Source organism: Chrysemys picta, chromosome 10 (genome assembly GCF_011386835.1).
Source record: "Chrysemys picta bellii isolate R12L10 chromosome 10, ASM1138683v2, whole genome shotgun sequence".
NCBI classification, from domain to species: domain Eukaryota; kingdom Metazoa; phylum Chordata; order Testudines; family Emydidae; genus Chrysemys; species Chrysemys picta.
Window position 1 is genome coordinate 39,515,185 of NC_088800.1, and position 22,322 is coordinate 39,537,506.

Sequence of the window (22,322 nt, forward strand, 5' to 3'; positions counted from 1 at the left end):
GTATCCGAGGCTGCGTTAGGGAAGGGGATAGCAGATACAGTCAAAATAGTTAGATTTCAGATCAATAAATGAAATCAATAACTACCATCCCCAAGTAGCCCTGTGCCAACATCGGTAATGTTATCCAGAGGAAGAAGCAGCATGTTTGGGACACCCCACAATGATGGGTGGGGCAAAGGAGAGGGGGAGGAGTCAAAGAGGACCCCAAGGCCTGAATGTCAGAAGGGTTGGGGGTGTGATCAGTAAGGATAGAGGAAGCGGGAAAGGTTAGGGAGGGAAGATGGGGCGATCAGTTCAGTCTCAGCAAGAGGGCGAGATGCGGATTGGATGGAGAGAGGCAGGTCAGGAGAGGGGAGGTAGAGTTATGAGTCACTGGCATAAAGACAGTGGCTGAAGCCATGTGAGTGGTTGAGATCCCCCAGAGGCAACGGGTAAAGAGAGAAGAGGAGGACAGATCCTTGTGGGACACCCAGGCTGAGGGAGGAGAAGACCCCACTCCGTGAGCCACTGAAGGAGTGTGAGGTAAGAGGAGAGGAGAGAAGCACAAACACTGAGTGATTATGTGCAGAGGTTCAGATGCCTGTTGTGACTAACTAGCCCCCTTGCAGGAGGAGTGGCTGAGAAGTTACTATTGCAAAGCACAAGGGTGGAACTGGAGTGGGATAGAGTCGCCTCTCCCAATCCAGTGTTCTGATCTGGGCGGGCAGCCCCCGGAATGGACAATGTCTTGCTACCTAGTCTGTTGGGCAGACCCCTGAGGTTTCTGCATGCTGTCACCAGGACTGGAGCGGAAATTGGAAGCAAGCAACCCCCCCCCCCCCCCCTTCCCTGTCACTGACTGGATGAACCTTTGCCCAAGTTGCCTGCTGAGTCAGCGATGATTACAGGGCTGGCTGGGAGCAGGGCCAAATACCTTGCAGGGCCCTGCCGAGCCGAGCTTCCCCTGAACTCTTTCATTACTGCAGCAGCTGGGCTCCAGCATTTTAATTAGTGAAATTGTGCAGAGACACAGAGGGGGAGCGAGGGTGGGGGGGTTATTCCAGTGGGCATTTGCTGCTTCTCTCAGCACCGGCTTCAGAGTCACAGGCAGGGCTGGGCTTGGCTGGGGCTCCCCCCGAACGCTGATTCGGGGCATGCTGAATCAGCATAGCCCCCCCCCCCCCCCCAGTTGACATGCATCACATATTCTCGCAGTCCCCTCTTCAGCTCCAGCTTGAAGGCTGGCCTCAGCACCCTTGATGCTGCAATCTGGAAGAGCTGCTGGGCCAGGTCCTTGGCACCAGCCCTGCAGTACCCGGCGTAGCTGGGAGCAAGCAGCTGGAGCAGGATTTTTCTGCCAGTCCAGTCCCCAACTCAAGACAGCCTCACAGTTGGTTAGGGTTACCATACGTCCGGTTTTTCCCGGACATGTCCGGCTTTCCGGCAATCAAACCCCCGTCCGGGGGGAATTGCCAAAAAGCCGAACATGTCCGGGAAAATGCCGGCCGGGCACTTCCCCTCCCGCGGCTGCTCTGCTCCTCCCCTGACTCTTCGGCTCTGTTTAAGAGCCGAGCTGCCCGAGCGCTATGGGCTTCAGGCAGCCCCCTTGCCTCCGGACCCCAGCTGCCGGACGGGCACTTCCCCTCCTGGGCTCCGGCGGCGCAGGGTCCGGAGGCATGGGGGCTGCCCGAAGCCGGTAGCGCTCGGGCAGCTCAGCTCTTAAACAGAGCAGAAGAGTCGGGAGGAGCAGAGCCGCCGCGGCCGGAGGCTCTGCTCCTCCCCGACTCTTTGGCTCTGTTTAAGAGCCAAGCGCTACGGGCTTTAGGCAGCTCCCATGCCTCCGGACCCTGTGCCGCCGGAGCCTGGGAGGGGAAGTGCCCGTCCGGCAGCTGGGGTCCGGAGGCATAGGGGCTGCCCGAAGCCCAAGCGCTACTGGCTTCACGGTTTGCCAGGCAGCCTCCAGACCCTGCACCCCCGGCTGGGCGCTTCCCCTCCCGGGCTCCAGCTGTGCTGGGGAAGCGCCGGCCGGGAGCGCAGGGTCTGGGGGTTGCCCGGCAAACTGTGAAGCCGGTAGCGCTCGGGCAGCCCTTTTCACGTGGCTGGAAGTGGGAGGGAGGAGGGGCGGAGTTAGGGCGGGGTTGGGGCGGGGAAGGGGCAGAGTTGGGGCGGGGCCGGGGGTGGGAAATGGGCAGGGCCAAGGCCCTGTGGAGGGTCCTCTTTTTTTATTTGTTAAATATGGTAACCCTACAGTTGGTCCAAGGTGAGCTCAGGCAGTGACTGCATTGCTGGTGCACAGCAGCTCAGGCCTTGGTCCCAGGGCCGGCTCTAGGCACAGCAAAGCAAGCAGGTGCTTGGGGCAGCAAATTTGCAGGGGCACAAGAATCCAGCATGGGAGCTGAGAACCAACAGGGGGCCCTGGGAGCTGTAGTTCCTTGGTTAGCTACCTGCCTATAGAGCCAGCCCTGGAGCAGGGAAAGAACTACATTTCCCAGCATTCCCTCGGCCGCAATTAACAAGAAAGGGAGTGGAAAGGAGTGTAGAACTGAAACCTCACGCTACAGCTTGCTGTAAATGGTAGGAACAGAGCCAGCTCTAGGTTTTTTGCCGCCCCCGCACCTCAGCCCTGGGATCCCCCCACATCCCTGTGTTGCCCCAGCCCTGGACTCTCCCCCGCCCACACCCCCTGCTGCCCTAGCCCTGGGTTCTCCCCCCACCTGCATCTCCTGCCATCCCAGCCCTTGCCCCCTCCTGCCATCCCAGCCCTGGGCTCTTCTCCCCCCCCTCGCACTCCCTGCTGCCCCTGCTCTGGCCCCCACCTGCACCTCCTGCTGCCCCGGCCTGGGCTCTTCCCCAAAGAAAGAATTGGGTGGACTAAATGGACATTGCACTTCTGTATCTGAAGCCTAGCAAGGCAGGTACATGGATCCCACTAGAATTTAAAATGAAAAGTAAGGGAGGGTAGGCTCTACTAGACTGGGCAGCTTTAGATACAGTACCAGGCACGTAGGAGGATTTACACTTCTGAGCCATGGAAGCAGAAATTGACTTTTCTTTTCCAGATTTAGCTAATATTCAGAAAGGGAATCCAGCACCTGCCTTCCAGATTTGAACACCCTCAAAATTCAGGAGTGCTCAAGCTCAGTTTGGGCGGCTGTTACTTCATTTCTCCCAAATCAAATATACTGATCCACTGTAACTTGCTGTAGAAAAAGTAGAATAAATTGAGCAAGAAATGCTTCCCAGTGGTTATTAGGACTGGAATTGCTATTTTCAACAGCCATTGCCTTTTTTTTATTATTATTATTAAGTTTTAGTTTTAGTTTTTTAAAAGGAAGACAGTGATATTGCATTGGCAAATTCCCCATAGAAACAAAGAATGGAACAAAAGAATAATAAAGGCACCTCAACTTTTCCTCATTTATGTAGGACAGTCTTATAATATGCATCCAGATATCCTCCAATCACACAAGCTGAAAATTGTTCTGCTTTACTGCAGTTCTGTAACCATATGGGAACCAATCCTGTCTGTGTTCTGTGCACATCGAAAATTCCTGCTGAATGACCCACCCTGGGAGCGAGTTACCAGTGACCCAGGGCTGGGGCCGCAGGAGGGTGCAGTGGGGGGGGGGAGAGGTGGGCAGCCAAAATTTTTTTTGCTTGCGGCAGCAAAAAAACCTAGAGCCGGCCCTGCTCGGTCCTTCTACCCAGGAGCGCCGCCAGCTTTTCTGCCACCCTAGGCGGCGGAAGGTCCTGCCCCGAAATGCCGCCCCCCACAGAGGCGGCGGAAGGTCCCGCCGCCAAAATACCGCCGCGGTTGCCGCCCCCCAAATTGTAGTGCCCTAGGCGACCGCCTAGGTCGCCTAATGGGTTGCTCCAGCCCTACTTCTACCCCAGCCACACCCCTGTGCTGGGGTGGCAGGAGGGGGTAGCATAGAGCTGGCTATACTGGCTCTTGTCCACACAGCGATTTCCCCTGTGCCAGGAAAATCTCCAGGTAATTGGCGAAACAGGCCTGGAGGCTGCTTTGTGCCACCAGACTGGTGCCAAGCTGGCTCAGTGGGGACCAAGATCTGGTCTTCATCTAGGGCCTGATCCTGAGAAAAGCTAAGCATCCACATCTCCCATTGGCACGTCTCCAGGTCAGACCCTTTCTTCTTAGCCTCCCAACTTTGCTCCACCAATAGCTCCCAGCCCTGCTTTAGAAAGACTATTCCTCTCCTGGAGCCAGAGGGCACTTCAGCCTCCATGTTCAAGCCAGCTCTGAGTGATGGGAGGCCTTGGTCCAGAGGGTTTAGCCAGGAGTCTCTTCACAGCTGGATTGTGCACATAGATGAGAAGGGGGTCAGGTGAAGGGTGAGCTCCGCTGGCTCTAGCTGCTCCCTAACACTATCCCCAAAAGAAAGGCCTTGAGCATCCTCCCCTTCAGTTCAGGCAAAAAGTGGGGCGGGGATTGGAATCTAGCCCAAATGCAGCCAACGTCCCTTCTCGATCCCATAGCACGTCCATATGCATTACCCACCGATGCAGTAGAGCAGGGGTGGGCAAACTTTTTGGCCCGAGGGCCACATCGGGTTTCGGAAATTATATGGAGGGCCGGTTAGGGGAGCCTGTGACTCCACAAACAGCCAGACGTGGCCCAGCCCTGGCCCTGCCCCCATCCGCCCCCCCCCACTTCTTGCCTCCTGATGTCCCCCCAGACTCCTGCCCCATCCAACCCCCCCGTTCCCTGACAGCCCCCCCGGGACCCCTGCCCCATCCACCCTCTCCCTGTTCCCTGTCCCCTGACAGCCCCCTGCCCCCCATCCAACCCCCCCTCTCCTTCCTGACTGCCCACCTGGAACCCGTGCCCCAACCACCCCCCCAAACTCCCCTGCCCTCTATCCAACCCCCCCCCCCCTGCTCCGTGCCCCCTTACTGTGCTGCCTGGAGCACTGGTGACTGGTGGAGCTACATCTGTGGCACCCAGCTGGAGCCAGCTACGCCACCGCACAGCACAGAGCACCAGGTCAGGCCCCGGCTCTGCAGCTGCACTGCCCAGGAGCTTGCAGTCCCGCCACCCAGAGCATTGTGCCGGCGGCACAGTGAGCTGAGGCTGTGGGGAAGGGGGAACAGCGGGGGCGAGCCTCCCAAGCCAGGAGCTCAGGGGCCGGGCAGGAGGGTCCTGTGGGCCGGATGTGGCCCACGGGCTGTAGTTTGCCCACCTCTGCTCTAGAGTTTCCATAGTCATGGTGGTCTCTGTGCCCAGCTGGAACAACTTCTTCGCTCCTCCTGGCAGAGTCAGCTGACCCCAGCCCAGATCTCAGTACAGCACCCAAAGGAGGAGGAGGAGGGGTAGGGAGGTTGTGGCAGAGGGCAACTTAGCTAGGCAGCACCGTGCAGCCTCAGCAGCAGAACAGCCTTACTGAGATCGGACCTTGCCGCGCGATTACAGAATGGGTGGAGGAGGGGAATGCAATGGATCTCCCCTCCCTAGTTTGGTGTGACGCAGTGTGATGATATCCTAGGCAAGATTGTCCCAAGCAAGACAGTGAGAACTTCCAGAGTCATCACTGGGGTAGTCACAGTGTGAGCGTCGTGTGATGCTTTCATCCCAGAGGACAATGTTTGAAAAGGAGCCATCCCAATTCTAGGCGGAAAGTATAGCTCCAGCGAGGGGGAAGTACCGAATGACCGAGTCCAAAGGCAGAAAGTTATGGTTGGCTGGTGATCTGGGCTGGCCTGCACTAGCAAATTAGCTTGGTCCAGCTCCATCACTCAGGGGTGGGAAAATCCCTAAGTCCCCGCGTAGACAGCATTAGGTTGACGGAAGAATTCTTCTTCCATCAGCCTAGCTACTGCCTCTTAGGGGGCGTCTACACTGAAGTGCTACAGTGGTGCTGCTGGAGCTGTAGCGTTTCAAGTGTAGATACACCCTAGGTGTGGAGCAAAGGGTGAGCTCTGGCACACATTCGTGCTGGGTGCTGTTTCATTTAGCCTTCCAATGACCAACCTGGAGAGGGCAACACGCTCTATTTGCAGCTGATTCTGAATTGGGGGCCGGGGGTAAACAGTGAAGGCCAAATTCCGTTCTCAGTGTGGATCCACGATGCTGGGGGTGCAGAAGGAAGGAGTTGAGAAGGCCACTCAAAGCCCAGCTTTATGGACCTCTCTGCTTGGTAGCACACAGATGGGATCTGGAGAGAGGTCTGCTCCAGTCCTCCCTCCCACACCAGCCCGGAGGGGGCACCATGGCTGCAGCACCCATTCTTGAGGGGAGGCTCCATATTCCCCTCGCTCGGGGTGCTGGGCAGTAGATTTACACTGGAGCATTCCCAGTGATGTCAATCAAGTTGCCCCCCAGTGTGACAGCAAAATTCTTTTGCCTGGCAGAGAATGCAGAAGAATGATCCTGTAGTTAAGACACTAGATTTGGACTGAGGGTTCCTAGCTCTGCCACAAGACTCCCTGTGTGACTCTGGTTCCGTCACTTAGCCTCACTGTGCCTCAGTTTCCCCACCTATAAAGTGAGGCTAATCATGCTGCCCTATCTTTGAAGTGTACTGTGAGGCTAACGGCGCAAACGTTCAGGAGGTGCCTAGAGATTTGGGGGATGAGGGCTGTATCCTAGACAGACAGGCAAGCAGATCAGGAGCTCACACAATGCTATCTGCCTAAATGAGACCACACTGTAATAGGGGGGTGGGGTTTAGAGAGCGGAAAGGCTGTGGAAGGCCAGGGTGTATCAACAGATAAACGCTGGGTGAAGCGCCCCTCTCTGGCCTGCACAGCTGCTCTCAGGAACTTGGCCTCTGTGTGAAGAACAGAACGCCGGAGTCCAGGTCTGCCGAGAGGAGAATCTTTGGGCAGGAACTCGGGGGAGCGACTAGGCCAGTGAGGAGAGACGTTCAGGGCCCAGGCTGTGGAGGCACAAAGGGTTAAAGCCATGTGTAGGCACTAGTGCCAGACCTCGAGGTGCATTGTGAGGCTGGGGGATGGGGGGACTGGAAGGTCATTTTAATTAAAGTGTCTCCACAGAGGGTTTGAGAAAACAAACCACAGACTCCTCCCTGCCCCCGACTCTGTGGGAACACGGCTTTTGCTTTTAATTGAATTATGCCACAGACATCTCCACTCTGCTGGGCTGGACCCTGCCTGGAGTGACACACCACAGCTCGGCAGTAGCAGCCCAGGCAGGGCAAGGACCCAGCTCAGCAGGAGGCACAGAGAACTTAAAGCCAGAGCAGGGGGCAGGGCAGGGGGTTGGTATTGGGCAGTGGATTGTTTCATCTACAGGCTGCTAGCACTAATCCAGACCGGGCTGATAAATAACAGTGGGACTGGTCCAGAGGTCCCCAGCCAGCAGTCTCATTTTGACCCTTTCACCTGCACTCTGGTTTTCATTCCGTGTTCCCCAGGAATGAGTTGATTTCTGAAATCTGTGGCCACGCCCTTCCCCCAGTGGGCTCTGCACATCTGCCCAGAATTCAGAGCGGCTGGCAATGCCGCCACCACCAGCATACCCCTCACCCGGACTGAGCCTGCGCAGCCCAGCAGCTAGGGTAGTGTCACTGACACGGATGCTGGATCACTGCCTCCCCAGAGATGGTCTGGCTATTTCCTGCCCCTTTCCGCATTCTGCTAGATGGGCACACGAACACACAGCTCCCGAGGGGCTGCCGGCATCGCCTCCGCCCTACCAGGCTCTCGCCCGCCCCATGGTACACCAGGGGTGGGAGAGCGGGGTGCTAAGGGGCTGCGTGTATAAGAACAGGATCTCCTGCCTCTTCAGCTGGGTCCCCTCTCCAATGCAGTGCAGGATGAATCTCAGCAACATTTGCCAAGTGTCTCCCCCCAAGGACTCGGCCCTGAAGCTGCAACCCCTGCCCCACTAGCTGCTTTGCCGAGCTCTCTGCCGCTGACCCATCAGCCAGCCGTCCCTCCCCCCATTCCATCACCCTGCACAAGAGGGAAACTGTTGCCCCCAGCCCACTCCCCCTGATGGCAAGAAGGACTAGACTTGCCCCTTCCCCTGTTGACTAGTAGGGTAGGTGCGGCCAATTCAGCAAACAGACCAAGCATCAGATCCACAAGAAATCAATGGACAGTGTCCCAGGAAGGTCCTCAAAAGGCAGTGTGGTTCTCAGCCACGGGTACACTCACCCCTGGGGGTACACAGAGGTCATCCAGGGGGTACATCTAGAGATTTGCCTAGCTTTACAACAGGCCATAGAAAAAGCACTAGTGAAGTCAGTGCAAACTAAAATATCATACAGACAATGACTTGTTTATACTGCTCTAGATACTATACACTGAAATGTAAGTACAGTATTTATATTCCAACCAATTTTATAATTATATGGTAAAAATGAGAACAGAAGCCATTTTTCAGTGATAATGTGCTGTGAGACTTGTATTTTTATGTCTGATTTTGTAAGCAAGTGGTTTTTAAGTGAGGTGAAACTTGGGGGTACGCAAGACAAATCAGACTCCTGAAAGGGGAACAGTAATCTGGAAAGGCTGAGAGCCATTGCTCAAAGGCATTTCAGCTCCTAACTTCCAATGGCACCTAAATACCTTTGAGGCCCAAGTGACTAGAGAGCAGTGCCTGTTGGGCCTTGTGACGGGGCACGCCCTGCTCCTGTTCTCTTTGCTCCGCACACGCACAGACCTTCTCTTGTGTAGATACCACGGTGCAGCTTACGCGCAGTGTTTCACCTCATCACCTTCTCCAACACGTGCAGGCACAGGATTTACAATGGCCTCTGGTTTTACTAGCCCTCCTCCAAAGGTGGGGGGCAAAGAGGTGACTCCACCAGAGAACTCCCTTTTGTCAGGCCCGGCTTGGCTCAGCTCACTGACATCACCCTCCATGTACTTCCTTCCCCTGCGCTTTTATCCAGTTTCCTTATTAATGAGCTAATTAGCTCATTAGCTACTCCAGCCCCAATCTGAGCTGGTAATCAGCCTCCCCGCCAGGCCCAATTGGTTAACCAGTGACTGGAGGGCTCTTTCAGTTGCTGATTCTCAGCACTCTGTACTAGACAGCGTCCCCAGGGTCAGAGAACGTCCCTGAGTCACAGAGTTGGAATGCGCGGTCCTTATTCACCACTCTGGCCCTGTGTGACTCGTCCTGGAGTGCTCAGGGTCTGGGGAGGGACACACTTTTAAAATGCTTGAGAGAGAAATTCAGCAGGCAGTGCAGTCTACTGGTTAGGGCGCTGGACAGAGAGACTTGGGTTCTGTTCCAGGCCCTGCCACTGGTCTGCGGGGTGACCTTGGGGAGTAGGGTGACCAGATGTCCCGATTTTATAGGGACAGTCCCAATTTTGGGGTCTTTTTCTTATATAGGCTCCTATTACCCCCACTCCCTGTCCTGATTTTTCACACTTCTTTCTGGTCATCCTATCGGTGAGTCGCTTCCCCTCTCTGCATGTCTGTTTCTTCTCCCCTCCTTTGTCTGTCTTGTTTATTTTGACTGGCAGCTCTTTGAGGCAGTGATCTCCGGTGCTGCCTGCGTGGCCAGCACCTCTTGGCACCATTACAACAGCAATCATAATGGTGCACATGTTGACCAGTGCCGGCGCTTCCACTAGGTGACCCTAGGCGGTCGCCTAGGGCGGCAGGATTCGGGGGGCGGCATATTGGTGGTGGGGGATCCTTCCGCTCCGGGTCTTCGGCAGAAATTTGGTGGCGGGTCCTTCAGTTGCTCCGGGACCCGCCGCCGAAGTGCCCCAAAGATGCGGAGTGGAAGGATCCCGGGCGCCAAATGCTCTGAGGAGGAGCGCTGTCGCCTAGGGCGGCAAAAACCCTGTCGCCGCTCCTGGTGTTGACTAGTTCTCTCCTGAAGCGCATCTCATAGACGCAGAGATTTTAAGGCCAGAAGGGACCATCATGATCATCTAGTCTAACCTTCCGTCACGTAACAGGCCACAGAGCCTCACCCACCCACTCCTGTAATAGGCCCCTAATCTCTGAGTTACTGACATCCTCAAATCATGGTTTAAAGACTTCAAGTTACAGAGAATCCACCATCTCCTCCATGCTACCAGTTGAGTGCGTCTGCTTCTGGGGTGCTACAAGGCTTCTCCCTTCCACTGAACCTTTCCCCTGCAGTTCCCCAGTGCTTGCAGCTGCCTCAGATTTCATCAGCCCCCTTTGTCCCACTGTAGTTCATGCCATTGCCGCAGAGGCAGATGCCAGGAACGTCTCTAACAGCCCCCCCCTTGCGGATTAAAGTGGCTTTACGAAACATATTTCAGCGAAATCCCCTTGCTTTTTCTGTCACGTTCCCTGTTATTGCTGTGGTTCTGCAGCCCGGATGGTTTGCATGGAGCTTATGCCCTCATAAAACTCATCTCCAACTGCTGCTGCTCCCCAGGCCTGCAGCTAGATTAGCTTCCCTATGTCCCTGAGACAAATGGCAGCCCTCACCCCTTTGCACTGACTAGCACTTCCTGCCTGGGGGCAGGGAAGACTGGGTTTGCAAGATGATTGCAGTAGGAGTTGCACTGGGAACCTTCTCAGGATCAGGATTTGGGGGTGGGGCATGGGATCCAGTGCTAACTGGTTCCAGAGCCAGCGATTTAACTGGGCACCTTGCTAGTCTAACTGGTTTCTGCACCAGCTGATGGAGCTAGGCAAGGATCATCCCCTGCTTCTCTGTTCAGCATTTTTAAAGTGCCCATCACCATAGAACAGAGGCACAAAGGGCCAAATTCATCCTGGCACTGGAGGGGCGCTCAGCACACAGACCCGGAGGGGGTGGTGGGGAAAGGTGGTAAGGTGCCTCCCCTATACTGAAGTTGCTAGGGGGTCCGTTTGGCTCTGGCCCAGGGCAGATCAGCCCCAAGACCTGCCCTCACTTGTGTCTGGCCTCTAAGGACCATTGCAACAGCTGGGAATAGCCTGTGCACAGGAATACGCTGGCCATGACCCCTCTCTCCAACATGCCCTGGTACCAGAGACTCACGTCGGGGAATGGCCTAGACACCCCCCCACACACACCACCCGCTATGGACTCTGCCAAGATTTCCCCGATATAGGGGGAATTCCCCAGAGCAGCAAATCCAGCTGGTTTAAGGACACTGGCACAGGGTGGTCTGGACTCTTATCCCCCCTGCATGGGGATTCAATTGACTTTCTTAACCAGACTCTCCCATCCTCGTTCTGTTCCCAGGGACGCATCTCCCCGCTTCCCGTCTGGAGCACTAAGCTGACATTGGCTGGTGGTCTCTGCTCTACTTCCCTGCTCTCTCCCTAGAGGGCCGGGATCGCTCTGTCTCGTCTCTGAGCCCCGGCTGCACAGCAGTTCCCAGACAGTAGCAGCTGCCTCTGTGCCAATCTGTTCCCACGAGGTCACCGCTGCCCTGCTTCTAGCATCAGACAGATGAAACTTACATACCCCTGGGCTCTCTCTCTCTCATTAGAAGCATCCACCAACCATGCAGAGGTGGTGGTGATGGATGTACTTCCCACTTCCCCTGCCACTGATCTCCCATTCCCTTTCACCCAGCCCACTGTGAAATAGACATCAGGAGAGAAATTGCATTGGGGGTGATGCTACTGCCTGTAGCAGCAAGGGAAACAAACCTCCAAGCTGGGATTTTTTCTTTCACAGGTATTAGCCAGCACATCAGCCCAAATGAATAAGGCCTACCAAAGTGGGTGGTGCAGAGGAAAGCAAAGCAAAGGAGTTATGTGGGGCAGGGGCAGGGGGGTGCGGAGTGAAGATCTAAGATACTCCAGGACAAGCCTCTGCTAGACCGGGCTAAATAAGTGGGGGGGAGTTGAAATTGTTGTTAGTCTCCAGCATCACGGCCCCCCTCTCTCAAAGCCAGGTAGCCTAAGTCTGACCTAACTCCCGCTGGCTTTACAGCAGTGCGGTGCCATTGACTTCCCTGGAACCGAGTTTACATGCAGACGAGTGGGAGCAGAACGCAGCCCAGTGTTTGACTGGCTGCAGACTCAGGCAGGCAGCACCACACCCCCAAAAGGTTTTCTCTGCAAGCAGAGGGGCGGGAAACTTTGTTTTAAACTAAAGCTTAAATAATGGAGGGAAGGAGCCAAGTGAGAGGGTGGCTGACTGTCCTCCCTCCTCTAAAGCGGTAAATGGGGGGTATGGAGTGGGTAGCAGAGAGATGGGAGATCTAGGCCCTCTGCCCACATATCCTGGCCAGCTCTCCCTTTGTGCAGCCCTAGAGAGTGAAGCAGGCCCAGAAGCTGGACGGCCATTGCTCCCCAGCCCCCACCTGAGGGGCAGGAAGGCAGAACATGCAGCAGGAGCTAGTGTTGTTTCAGGCTCTGGGGGTATTGCTCCCCCTATCTCCTCCCCCTCCCATGACTGGTTTAGTTTGCTTTAGATCTCAAAGCACTTTACCAGGATGGGAGGTGTTATCCCCCTTTTAAAGACTGGGAAACTGAGGCACAGAGAGGGGAAGGGGCTTTTGCGTAAGGTTACAGAGTGAGTCAGTGGCAGAGCCAGGAATAGCGGAACCCAAAAGGCCTGGCTCTCGGGCCTGTGCTCTAACCCCTGGCACAGACTGCCTCCGACTGCAATGGCCCCACTTCTGTACTCCCACATGCCCCCTCTGCCCCCTGCTCTTTCACCAGCTGCTTTACGTCCTTTGTCACTGTCAGAGTCCCACTTCAGCCCCCAGCAGTTCTGTGACCTGGCTAGGAGAGGGGATCCAGTAACTTTACCCAGCATGGGATTCATGGTGAGGCTAATTAAGCTAAGAAAGGAAAATGTGACGCACGGCAACAGGGGCAGATATGGGTGTAAAACAAACAAACCAGAGACATGAGCAAAGCTGCCCTCTGATGAAAGAAAAGTGAAAGGCGTGAGACAGGGCCTCCCCAGCACCCCGCTCCAGCAAGAAAACAAACTGCTCACATACAGCCCGAGGAAGAGGTTGGCAGCTCCAAGCCAAAATGCCTTTCTCCAGGGAAATCACACCTGGGAGCAGGAAAGTGACGGCTCTCCCTGATGGGCAGCACAGGAAGCTAAACACACTGCAGTCCCAGTCTCTCCCAGAGGGAGGTGCTGCAGAGAATGGCATAGCAGCTAACCCAGCTATTCTCTCAACAGGAAAGGCTACATAAAACAGAGGCCAATGATCATGTACATGATGCTCTGACTGGTCTGGGGAGTGCAGTGCTGAGAACCAAGCAGGAAAGGGAGGGCAGGTCGGTGGAGAGCACTAATGCTAGAGAGCTGAATGCTGGGCAGCTCTCTGCAGCCCCTGCTCTGGTCTCCATCACCAGCTCTGGTTGGCACAGCCTGCCACCTGCCCAAATCCCAGAGCAGGACACGGCATAGAGCCCTGCAACCTGACCCAAAGGCAACAGGACCCGGCTACAAGTGTCAGGTCCGCACCAGGTGGGACAACAACCAGACTCTTTCAAGGCCAGGCTGGCTCGCGTCCTCCTGCCCATGGGGTCAGTGTGGCAGTGCCGACTGGTCAGGGTGAGATGGGTCAAAACAATACAATTGAAGCATTTTGACTTTATCAAAATGTTTCGTGTTGATAAAGGTCTAAATGAAACATTTCTACCTTATCGAAACAGCATTTCAATCATTTCCCCTTGAAAATTCACCAAAAATGAGACAGTCCCAGGAAACATTTTGATTTAGTCAAATCAGCTTTTGCCAAACAGGGACAGACGTTCCCACAGAAGCTTTTCTACTGGCTCTAGTTTTAGCGCTGGCTCCGTTCTTGGCTCCCTCTCTCCTGGGGCTGAACACTTCCTCCGGCGCAGAGAGCAGAGTTAAAAGCAGGCGGCCTCATTCCAAACCTTGCCGGCGTGTAGTCCGTCAGGACGCCGCTCCACACAGACGTGTCTCATGTTGACAGCCTGCCCCGGCTTTAATGAAAGCACCGAGGGCGGTGGACAGATTTCCCTTCTCAGCACATGGCTTCTGTAGACATCAACATTAAATTCGGCTAGAGCCTGGGGTACCATCCGCTCTCGCTTATTCTCCAGCCAACCCATTCTTCCCCTGGGGAAGCAGTGCCCCATCACTAAAAGGCCCAGTCTTCAGAGAAATTAGCTTCTTCAGAGCAGCACGCTTGTGGCAGGTCAGACTCCAGCTTCAACGCCCTGCCAGTGCTGGGAACCCATCTTTGCTCCCCATAGTGCCCTGTTACACTCAATGCCATTGTGTTCTTGTTCGCCCGTCCCTTCTAGGGCTTGAGACATGGCTTCAGGAGACTAGGGGCTCAGTCTGCAGTGGAAGGTTTTTAAGCTGTCAGTGAATCCCTTATTGCTGCATAACAATCAACTGCTGAGCGCGTTGGAAGGGGAGTCGGACTCCTGGGTTCTTATTCTTGACTCTGCGACTGATCGCCTGTGTGACTATAGGCAGGTCACGTCACTGCTCCAATCCTCGTTTCCTAGGGGGCTGGGGCCATGGGATCAGAGCCAGCAGAGGCACAGACTCACAGTGGGTCAACAGCCTTTCTTGGGAGCCTCACAATGCCAGAAGTAACATGGAGGGTGGCCTCAGTGGAGACCCAGATTTGGAGAAGTGTGCAGGGCCAGACAGAGAGGGCAGAGACACAGCAGGGGAGGGGCAGGGAGAGAGAGATGGTAGATGTCCCGCTGGCTCCTCCTCCATGCTGTTTTTATTAACTAGAGTGCAGCAGAGCTAAAGGGGACAGCATACATCAGAGGTGGCTTCCAGCATGCTCCATTTCCTGGTTCCAGCACAATTGCCAGGGCAGGGTCAGCTGGGTGGCTTGAAAGAAAGAGCAGTGCTTTGGGCACCTGGCTGATCCCGCCTCTCGCACCCCTTCAACAAGGCCTCTGCTGAGGCCAGTCAGCACATTCCACCCTCCGGGTTTTGCTTCAAACACAGAGATTGGTAGATACAAGAGACACCGTGGTGGTGCTGCCCCCTTGTGGTACAGTGTGTGACTGCCACCCTCTTTGGGGGTACAAAGGGGAGGGAACAATCAGTCCAGCTATGAATACATTTGGAAAGGTCCCGAAAAAAAATCCTATGCACGGGCTCCTCAGAAACAGCTGTGGTGCAGGTATCCAACAAAGTGATCCGATGTCATCCTCAGGCTCCAGCGTCAGCAAAAGTCGAGGCGGGAGAAAGATGAAGGCACAGGGGACAAGTGGGCCCAATGCTTGTAAAGCACTTCAGGGCTGAAGCTGTTCTATAACTACTAGAGAAGTAGCATGGTCCAGTGGATAATGCACTGGTTTGGGACTCAGGAGATCTGGGTTCTAATTCCAGCTCTGGCACTGACTTTGTCCCCTTTGCTGGCTTGTCTATTTGGATTGTAAATTCTTTGTGTCTCAGTGCCTAGCACAATGGGGCCCTGATCTCAGTTGCTGGGGTACAGATAATAAGCAATGTAAGGAATTCTAGATTATAATCTCACAGAGATGTAAATGATAGAATCAGGCCCAAATCCTAGAGTCCTCATTTCAGGCTTGTAAATTGCAGTGCCTGAATGAGGTCCTCAGCATTCAGCCAAGACCCTAAAACGGCTGATGCATGGCCCTGAGTCATTCCTTTCATTGGCACGTCTCCATTGATTTCAGCGATGTGACACTGGCCTCATGCCGGAGCGATGCAGTGGGGAATCTGGCCCTGCTTGTTTCTGGGAGGTCTCCCAATTGCTTGTGACAGAAGCGAACTGCTTTTGGGCTGACGTTTGTTAGTCTCACGTTGATTCTCAAGCTGGCAAGTGGCCCACAATGCGGCCTCCAGTGCTCACGTTACATTTTCAAACAAGCCCCTCTGTGTTTTCTCCCAGGCTGCCCCTCACGTGCGGGAGGAGCTCCTCGTAAACATCAGCAAAGCCACCTCAGCCTCCTTCCAGTCTCTCCTCAAACCGCTCCTCTGCCACAAGGCCTACAAAAAACTGCTGGTGTGCAGAGGCCACTGCCCGGCATGAAGGCCAAGAGCATCTCAATGTTCCCTTGTGCTCACCCATCTGTCTGTGTCCATCCGTTGTCTCTTGTCTTGTACTTAGATTGGCAGCTCCTGTCTGTTCTGTGTCTGTACAGTGCCTAGCACAACGCGGCCCTGGGCCATGACTAGAGCTCCTAGGTGGTACAATTAAATAAATAATAGTCTGATTCTCTCTCTCCCCCAGGAGGAAGTGCTGTGAGGGCTATAGGTTTGTGATGGGCCAGTGTATCCCAGAAAGTAAGTATAAGAAGGAGCTTTCTCCCATTCTGCTCACTCTGTCCACACTTATTCTCAGGTGGCACTAAAGCCACAGATCATGTCAGACAAAAGCCAGGATGATACCATCCACCTGGAAAGACTCTGGGAGACTTTGCTGCATGATTTGGGCAGCCTTCTCCACTGCCTGCTCCAAGGGTGAAAGCTCTTGAGATGTTGGCTCATGACAGGGCTGCTTGTTGCACCACGTGATGGCAGTTCTCTGTTTTCACACATCACACCTTCAGCACCGAGCATATAGTATTTCAGCAGATGAGGTATTCTGCATTCTGCTTTGTGTTGGATGGGAAAGGGTCCATCAGTTTCATTGTGGAGGTGGGTCCAGGTCACAAAGTTCTGATCAGGAACGTCCCAAGAGTTCAGAGATGTTTGGAACCGGGTTTGCTCCAGGCTCATCTCTAGTCTCTGTTGAACATGGGACCCTCTCGCTAGACACCTGGGGTGCTGCTAGATAGAGGGTGGGGATGGGGCAGCTCTGACGCAGTTAGGTTGGGAGGCTTGGGAGAGGAATTGGGTCACCTGCCAGTTAGAAATGGGAGGAGGGTTTGGCAGCTGGGAGAGGGAGGTGAGGAGGATGCCTAGTGGAAGGAAGAGATTGGGTTGAGGATGCTAGTTACTGGGGAGTGCCCAGCCATGAATTACTTACACATGCAGAGGACACATGGGGCCGGATCCTCCACTGGTGTAAATCTGCATCTTTACAGGGAAGTCAGAGCCGTGCTGAAGATTTGGCCCAGGGCAAGGCACTGTCATGTGGGGCGGGGGGGGGGGGTCAATTTTAATTGCAAGGCTGCACTGGCTGCGGTCCAACCCACCGTGCTTGACCCCCAGCACGGCTCCATCTGCCCCTCTTTGCAGGCGTGGACGTGTGCGCCAACTTCCCGTGCGAGCAGCAATGCACGGACAACTTCGGTCGTGTCTTGTGCACGTGCTTCCCTGGCTATCGCTTCGACAGAGAGCGCCACAAGACTCACCTGCACCCTTACTGCCTGGGTGAGTGCCCCCAAGGGTACCCGCCCTTAGCCTGGGTTGGTGGCAATGGCCTGGCTCCGGAATAGCTCCTGTGTGATAAATGGACTCACGCGACATCTTTCCGTGGCCTGGGGTCGGTTGGAGGACTCTGTTGCAGGAGAGGCTACGCCAGACAACAGCCATCCCTAGGCTCCAGTGTCCAGTGTAGGTGTCTAGGGAAAGGTTCCCAGAGACCCACCTCAGGGTTGCCATCGGGAAGGGATGTGTGTATCTCCTGGCCTGGCCTGCAGGATCATAGGAATCTCCCTTCTTCTGCGTCCATTTCCCTGACGAGGCCTCCGTGGCCCCTGGTGCTCCCCTGGCTGAGCTGTGGCTGACATTTCTCTGTGTTCAACCCCAGACATCGATGAGTGTGTGGAAAGCGGAGGTGCCGTCTGCGACCAGCTGTGTACGAACACCCCGGGCAGCTACCGGTGCCATTGCCAGCGTGGCTATTACATAGCGTCTGACGGGACAACCTGCCTGAAATCCAGCAACGGTGAGTCCGTGAACCAGGAGAGGGATCGTGTGCTAGCACTGTCCGACCCTGGGGCCACGCCAGCCCTGGCTCAAGCAGATGTAGCTCCACTGACCCGTGGCTGCAAGTCCACTCTCCCCATTCCTGCTGCCGACTGACACAGGTGCGTCATTCTCTTCCAGGCACCACAGTGGTCAAGTCGGAGACCCTGATGGGCACCAGGTCCTGCTCCATCACCTGCGAGGAGTTCACCAGTATGAAACAGACAGTCTCCCAGCTGAGACACAAGGTGGGACAATGACCTCTGAGCCTCTCCTGGTCAGCCACAGCTAGCAGCGCTCCGACAAACAGCTGTCTGGGGCAAACCTGCAGAAGCAGCCTTCTACGGGCCCCTGGGGCTGCCACCCCGCAACCGAATCTCACCAATCAGAGCTGAAAAGAAATAGGTAGTCCAGGAAGTGGTTGCCCTGATCACACAGGCGTGCTCAGTCAGTCCAGTCAGAGCCGGGGCAGAAATGGATCCAAGGGCCACATTCAGACCTATGCGAAATGGGCACAAGACCGTGGAAGTCAGTGCAGTTGCATCCACTTGTACCTATTCTGAATATGGCCCACGTGGCTTTTTTTTAAAGGATGTGCTGGGGTAGGTGACTCTCTGGCCACTCCCATTGGGGAGGGGCATGCAAGGGGCAGGACCCTCTCCCCAGAGGTCTTCCCTCTCTTGGCTAATCTGCATATCCTTTGCAGCAAGTTCCCATTCCTTCCCAAGCCTGCTGGGCATAGGCCATGAAGCCAGGGGGACCACTGGGGCCATGGCCTGACCACTTTTTGGCTGGACCAAACCTGAGTGGCTCTGTGACCCTGTGCGCTAGGTTGCAATGCCGCTCACTCAGATTTGGAAGGGGTGGGCGTAGGTGCTCATGGGCCAGGGGTCAGGCTGCTGGGGAGGTTGCGAGAGGAAGAGGAGGGTCAGGTGTGGGGGAGGATGAATCTATGTCCCCCACTTTCAATGGTGCTCTCCAGCCTCTGCCACTGGGAATCACTCTGTAGACACTCTATCCCCTGGGGCATGAGGCTGTAGAAGTTGCTTGACCCTCGTTCCTTACAGGGCTTGTCTGCACTTCTTTTCCTTCCCCTCCCCAGCTGCTGCTCCCTGGCTTGGATAATGAGAGTGGGAAGTCCTGGATGAGGATTAACCAAAAACCAGCAGACCGTCTTCCTGTCCTAGGGCCCCCAGGTCCCCCGGGGCCTCCAGGTACATCTTGGGGTGCTGGAGATTGCTGGGGTGGGAGACCCTGGATGCCTGTGAGGGTCTGACCCAGCACTAGATTTCATTATGTAAGGGGACTGTTGCCCCCTTACTAACATCCAGTGGGGTGTTTTGGTTGCTAGCTCCCAGCACTGAAAGGGGAAGGGTCGATGGCAAATCAGGAGCCTGAGACTGACAGTCCCCAGGAACAATGGCGAGAGGCCAATGCTCCAGATCAGCCTGATTGACAGGGCGGGCAGGCTAATCAGAGAGTCAGGAGGCCAGAGGGGGTCCCGTCCTCCGTGTGAACTGGAATGGCCTGAGTCAGACAGAGTGGGGGCCGAGCTAAGGAGAGAGCAGGGGCCCGAGCTAAGCTGCTAGAAGCAGAGCTGCAGCCCCAAAGCCAGAGCACGGCCCAGAGAGAGCAGACCTGCCCTGGGAGCAGAGCTGCAGCAACCAGAGCCAGAGGGGCCAGACAAGCAGCCAGGAAGCAGGTCAGAGCTGGGAGCAGAGTCACAGAAGTAGCCTGCAGAGCAGAGCTGTGCTGGGGGCAGAGCTGCAGCAACCAGAGCCAGAGAGGCCAGAGAAGCAGCCCAGGGAGCTGAAGGCAGAGGAGCAGCAGCGGCCCTGCTGAGGCAGAGTGGAGCTGGAGCCGGGGCTGGAGCAGTCCGGAGCTGGGGCTGGGGCAGTCCGGAGCCGTGTGCAGTCCGAGTGCGGTGAGCAGCTGGGGAGAGTGAGGGGAACCCTGGGCAGTGGGCCCAGCACAGGGAGACGCCTCAGCCAAGAGGCCTTGCAAGCCAGACTTGCAGGGGGATCATAACCCCGACCGGGCGGGGGCGACGCTGGGAAGAAGGGTCCTGCCACCTAGAGCCTGAGAGCGTGTGGCCACCACCGGAGCAAGTGTCCAACCCACAGCGTCCCTGCAGCACAGAAAGGGCCTGAGAAGCAGGCCTGGGACCTACAAGGAACAGACTGAACTGCCCTGACGTTCCAGAGACACTGTTTGTAATGTTCCCTGCCACAGAGCGGGGTGATGTGTTTTCCTTTAACCTTTCCCATTTTTCCTTATTCTTTTTTAAAATTAATTGTTAATTAAATAACTTGTATTTGCTTTAAATTGTATGAAATGATCAGTGGGTCAGGGAGGTGCCCAGTGCAGAGAGAGTACCCCGGAGTGGGGACACCCTAGCCCCTGTCCTGGGTGACCACCGCAGGGTTGGGGGTCGAGCCCCCCAGGAATCCTGGGCCCAGCCTTGTCGGGGTTTATGAGGACTCTGCCAGACAGGAGAGTGGAAGGGGAGTCCTCAAGGGCAGGGAGGCCTCTGGGTAAAGGAAGTGGGAGCGAGGACTCGGATCCTTTCGCTAGCCCACTTCACCGGGGTAGTGCAGAAGCCAGGAAAGTTCCCCACAATAGCGGGACCATTCCCCCGCTTACAATTAGACCAAGTGAGAATCCTGTTTGTCAGAGGGAAGCAATAGGATTGGGTTGGTGCAATCAGCCTGCAGGAGTAACACCTACAGTGAGCAAGCAATGGACATTCTACGTCCCCATGGCACCTTTGCCAAGAGCTGGGCTGGGGTTACCCTCTTGGCCTGGCTAATTTCTCAAGCCTGGATCCCCACTACCCTAGAAATACCAGGCTGCATTAACTCTCTGGGCTTGGCATGGCTCGCTCCTTTCCTGGGGAGACTAGCAGGGCCTAGGGCAGTGTGGATGGTACAGTGGAAGACACTGACCTTAGTGCTCCAGGGATGATGGCGGAAGCTCATGCAGACCTAATCCTAGGGGGATAATTCTGCCCCCCTATCAGAGTGTTACATCCTGCTCCCCATAATTCGCCCTGTGGGTGCGGATGTTCTTTCCCCTCTTCCTAAAAATGGCAGCGTTACTTGAGCACGAGGACTGCTACGCTCCACCCCAGAGGTGGCTGCATTTCAGCAGTAAATTATCCTCTCCTAATACTTTGGCACATTTCAGGATGGAAGGTAGCTTAGGCTGTGTCTACACTACAGGTGCTGCAGCTGTGCTGCTGTACTGTAGATGCTTCCTACAGTGACAGAAGGGGTTTTCCCATTGGTGTAGGTCAGTGGTTCTCAACCAGGGGTAGGTGTACCCCTGGGGGTACATCAGTTCATCTAGATATTTGCCTAGTTTTATAACAGGCTACAGAAAAAGCACTAGCGAAGTCAGTACAAACTAAAATTTAACACAGACAATGACTTGTTTATACCACTCTATATACAATACGCTGAAATGTAAAGACAATATTTATATTCCACTTTTTAAGCGTACACCAGGCCTTAGCTGCCACCTATCATGTGGCAGCATTTTCAGGTGGCCTCTCTCTAGCCAGCAGGAGCACTTCCCTGGATGCTGCCTGTTTGGCAGGTAACCTAGTGGTGGTTGGGGGCAGTGAGGGTTAGACACATTTCTCTTAACAAGCAATGGGCAAACCAGCCTAGACTGCCTCAAACCTGCAGCCTTCAGTTACCAGCCTCCTGGTCCCAGCTCCCGCCCCTGAGGAGGGCAGCAGCCCTGGCACTCTCCGTGCTGGGCTCACAGCTCTAGGGCTTCTCAGGGAAGGGGGGGGGGGTGCTGGGCTGACATCCAAGTTGGATACAAACCGAAGATGGACCCAAGCAGAGATTTCTGCTCAGGATCTAGATTAGAAACGCTCCCTAACCTGGGAGCAGTGGGCTCTGGGGTTTGGGCTAGGCCCTCTGTAAAGATTGGATCCAAACCCTCTGGCCGGGGGTCCTGGGCCAGGGCCTTCTCTGGTATTAATGCTCTCAGTTGCTCTGCTTCTTTAAGACCTCGTTCAGAAATCAAACACCTTTTTCTGTGTTAAGGTGACCCGGGCGCAACAGGGGAGAAAGGGAGTCCAGGGGCAATCGGACCTCCAGGGCCTCCGGGAACCCGAGGGCCCCGCGGGGACATGGGGCCAATGGGACCGTATCCTGACTTTGCACATATCAAAATCGGACGGAGGGGACCAGTGGTGAGTAGCAAAAGCCCCATTCGCTGGGTCATGCATCCTGGCCCCACCCCAGAGCGCTGGAGTCCAGCCCACCAGCCCCATCGTACAATGGCTCCTTCCCCTGCCCAGACCTGGCAGATGGGCCCCTCCCACACACACAACCCAACCCTGCCCAGTCAGATTCAGTGACTTCCCCTCTCCTGCAGAGACCCACTGTCCCAAGCGCTTCCTGCCTCTACCCTTCTCTCCAAGAGACCCACAGCCAGCAGGATTTCCCGTCACCAGATCCACTTGCTGGACCTCCAGCCACCAGCATCCTTCCCCTGTCCAAGCCACTGGAGCTGGCTCCCTGCCCCACAGCTAGCAGGCACTCAGCCCCACCCAATGCCACACATTCTCTCCACTCTCCGGATGCACTTGCTGCAGACCCAGAACTGCAATGAT

General features: G+C 55.5%; 1 protein-coding gene across 5 annotated transcripts in view; it reads left to right on the top strand.

Moving 5' to 3' along the window:
- Positions 1 to 22,322, top strand: part of LOC101945789 (collagen and calcium-binding EGF domain-containing protein 1-like) — a 38,051-nt gene that overhangs the window by 10,153 nt on the left and 5,576 nt on the right. For 4 of the 5 annotated variants that reach the window (XR_010591097.1, XM_008174429.4, XM_042843703.2 and 1 more), the window contains exons 3-8: positions 16,071 to 16,123; positions 17,021 to 17,155; positions 17,535 to 17,672; positions 17,834 to 17,940; positions 18,795 to 18,906; positions 21,751 to 21,899. Coding sequence is in view for 4 of the 5 variants with exons in the window: in XM_008174429.4 (XP_008172651.3) it covers positions 16,071 to 16,123; positions 17,021 to 17,155; positions 17,535 to 17,672; positions 17,834 to 17,940; positions 18,795 to 18,906; positions 21,751 to 21,899 (694 nt within the window). In the remaining variant the exon portion in view is untranslated. Of the gene's footprint in view, positions 1 to 388; positions 523 to 16,070; positions 16,124 to 17,020; positions 17,156 to 17,534; positions 17,673 to 17,833; positions 17,941 to 18,794; positions 18,907 to 21,750; positions 21,900 to 22,322 lie in introns of those variants that run through there. The other variant, XM_042843705.2, reaches the window with a different exon arrangement.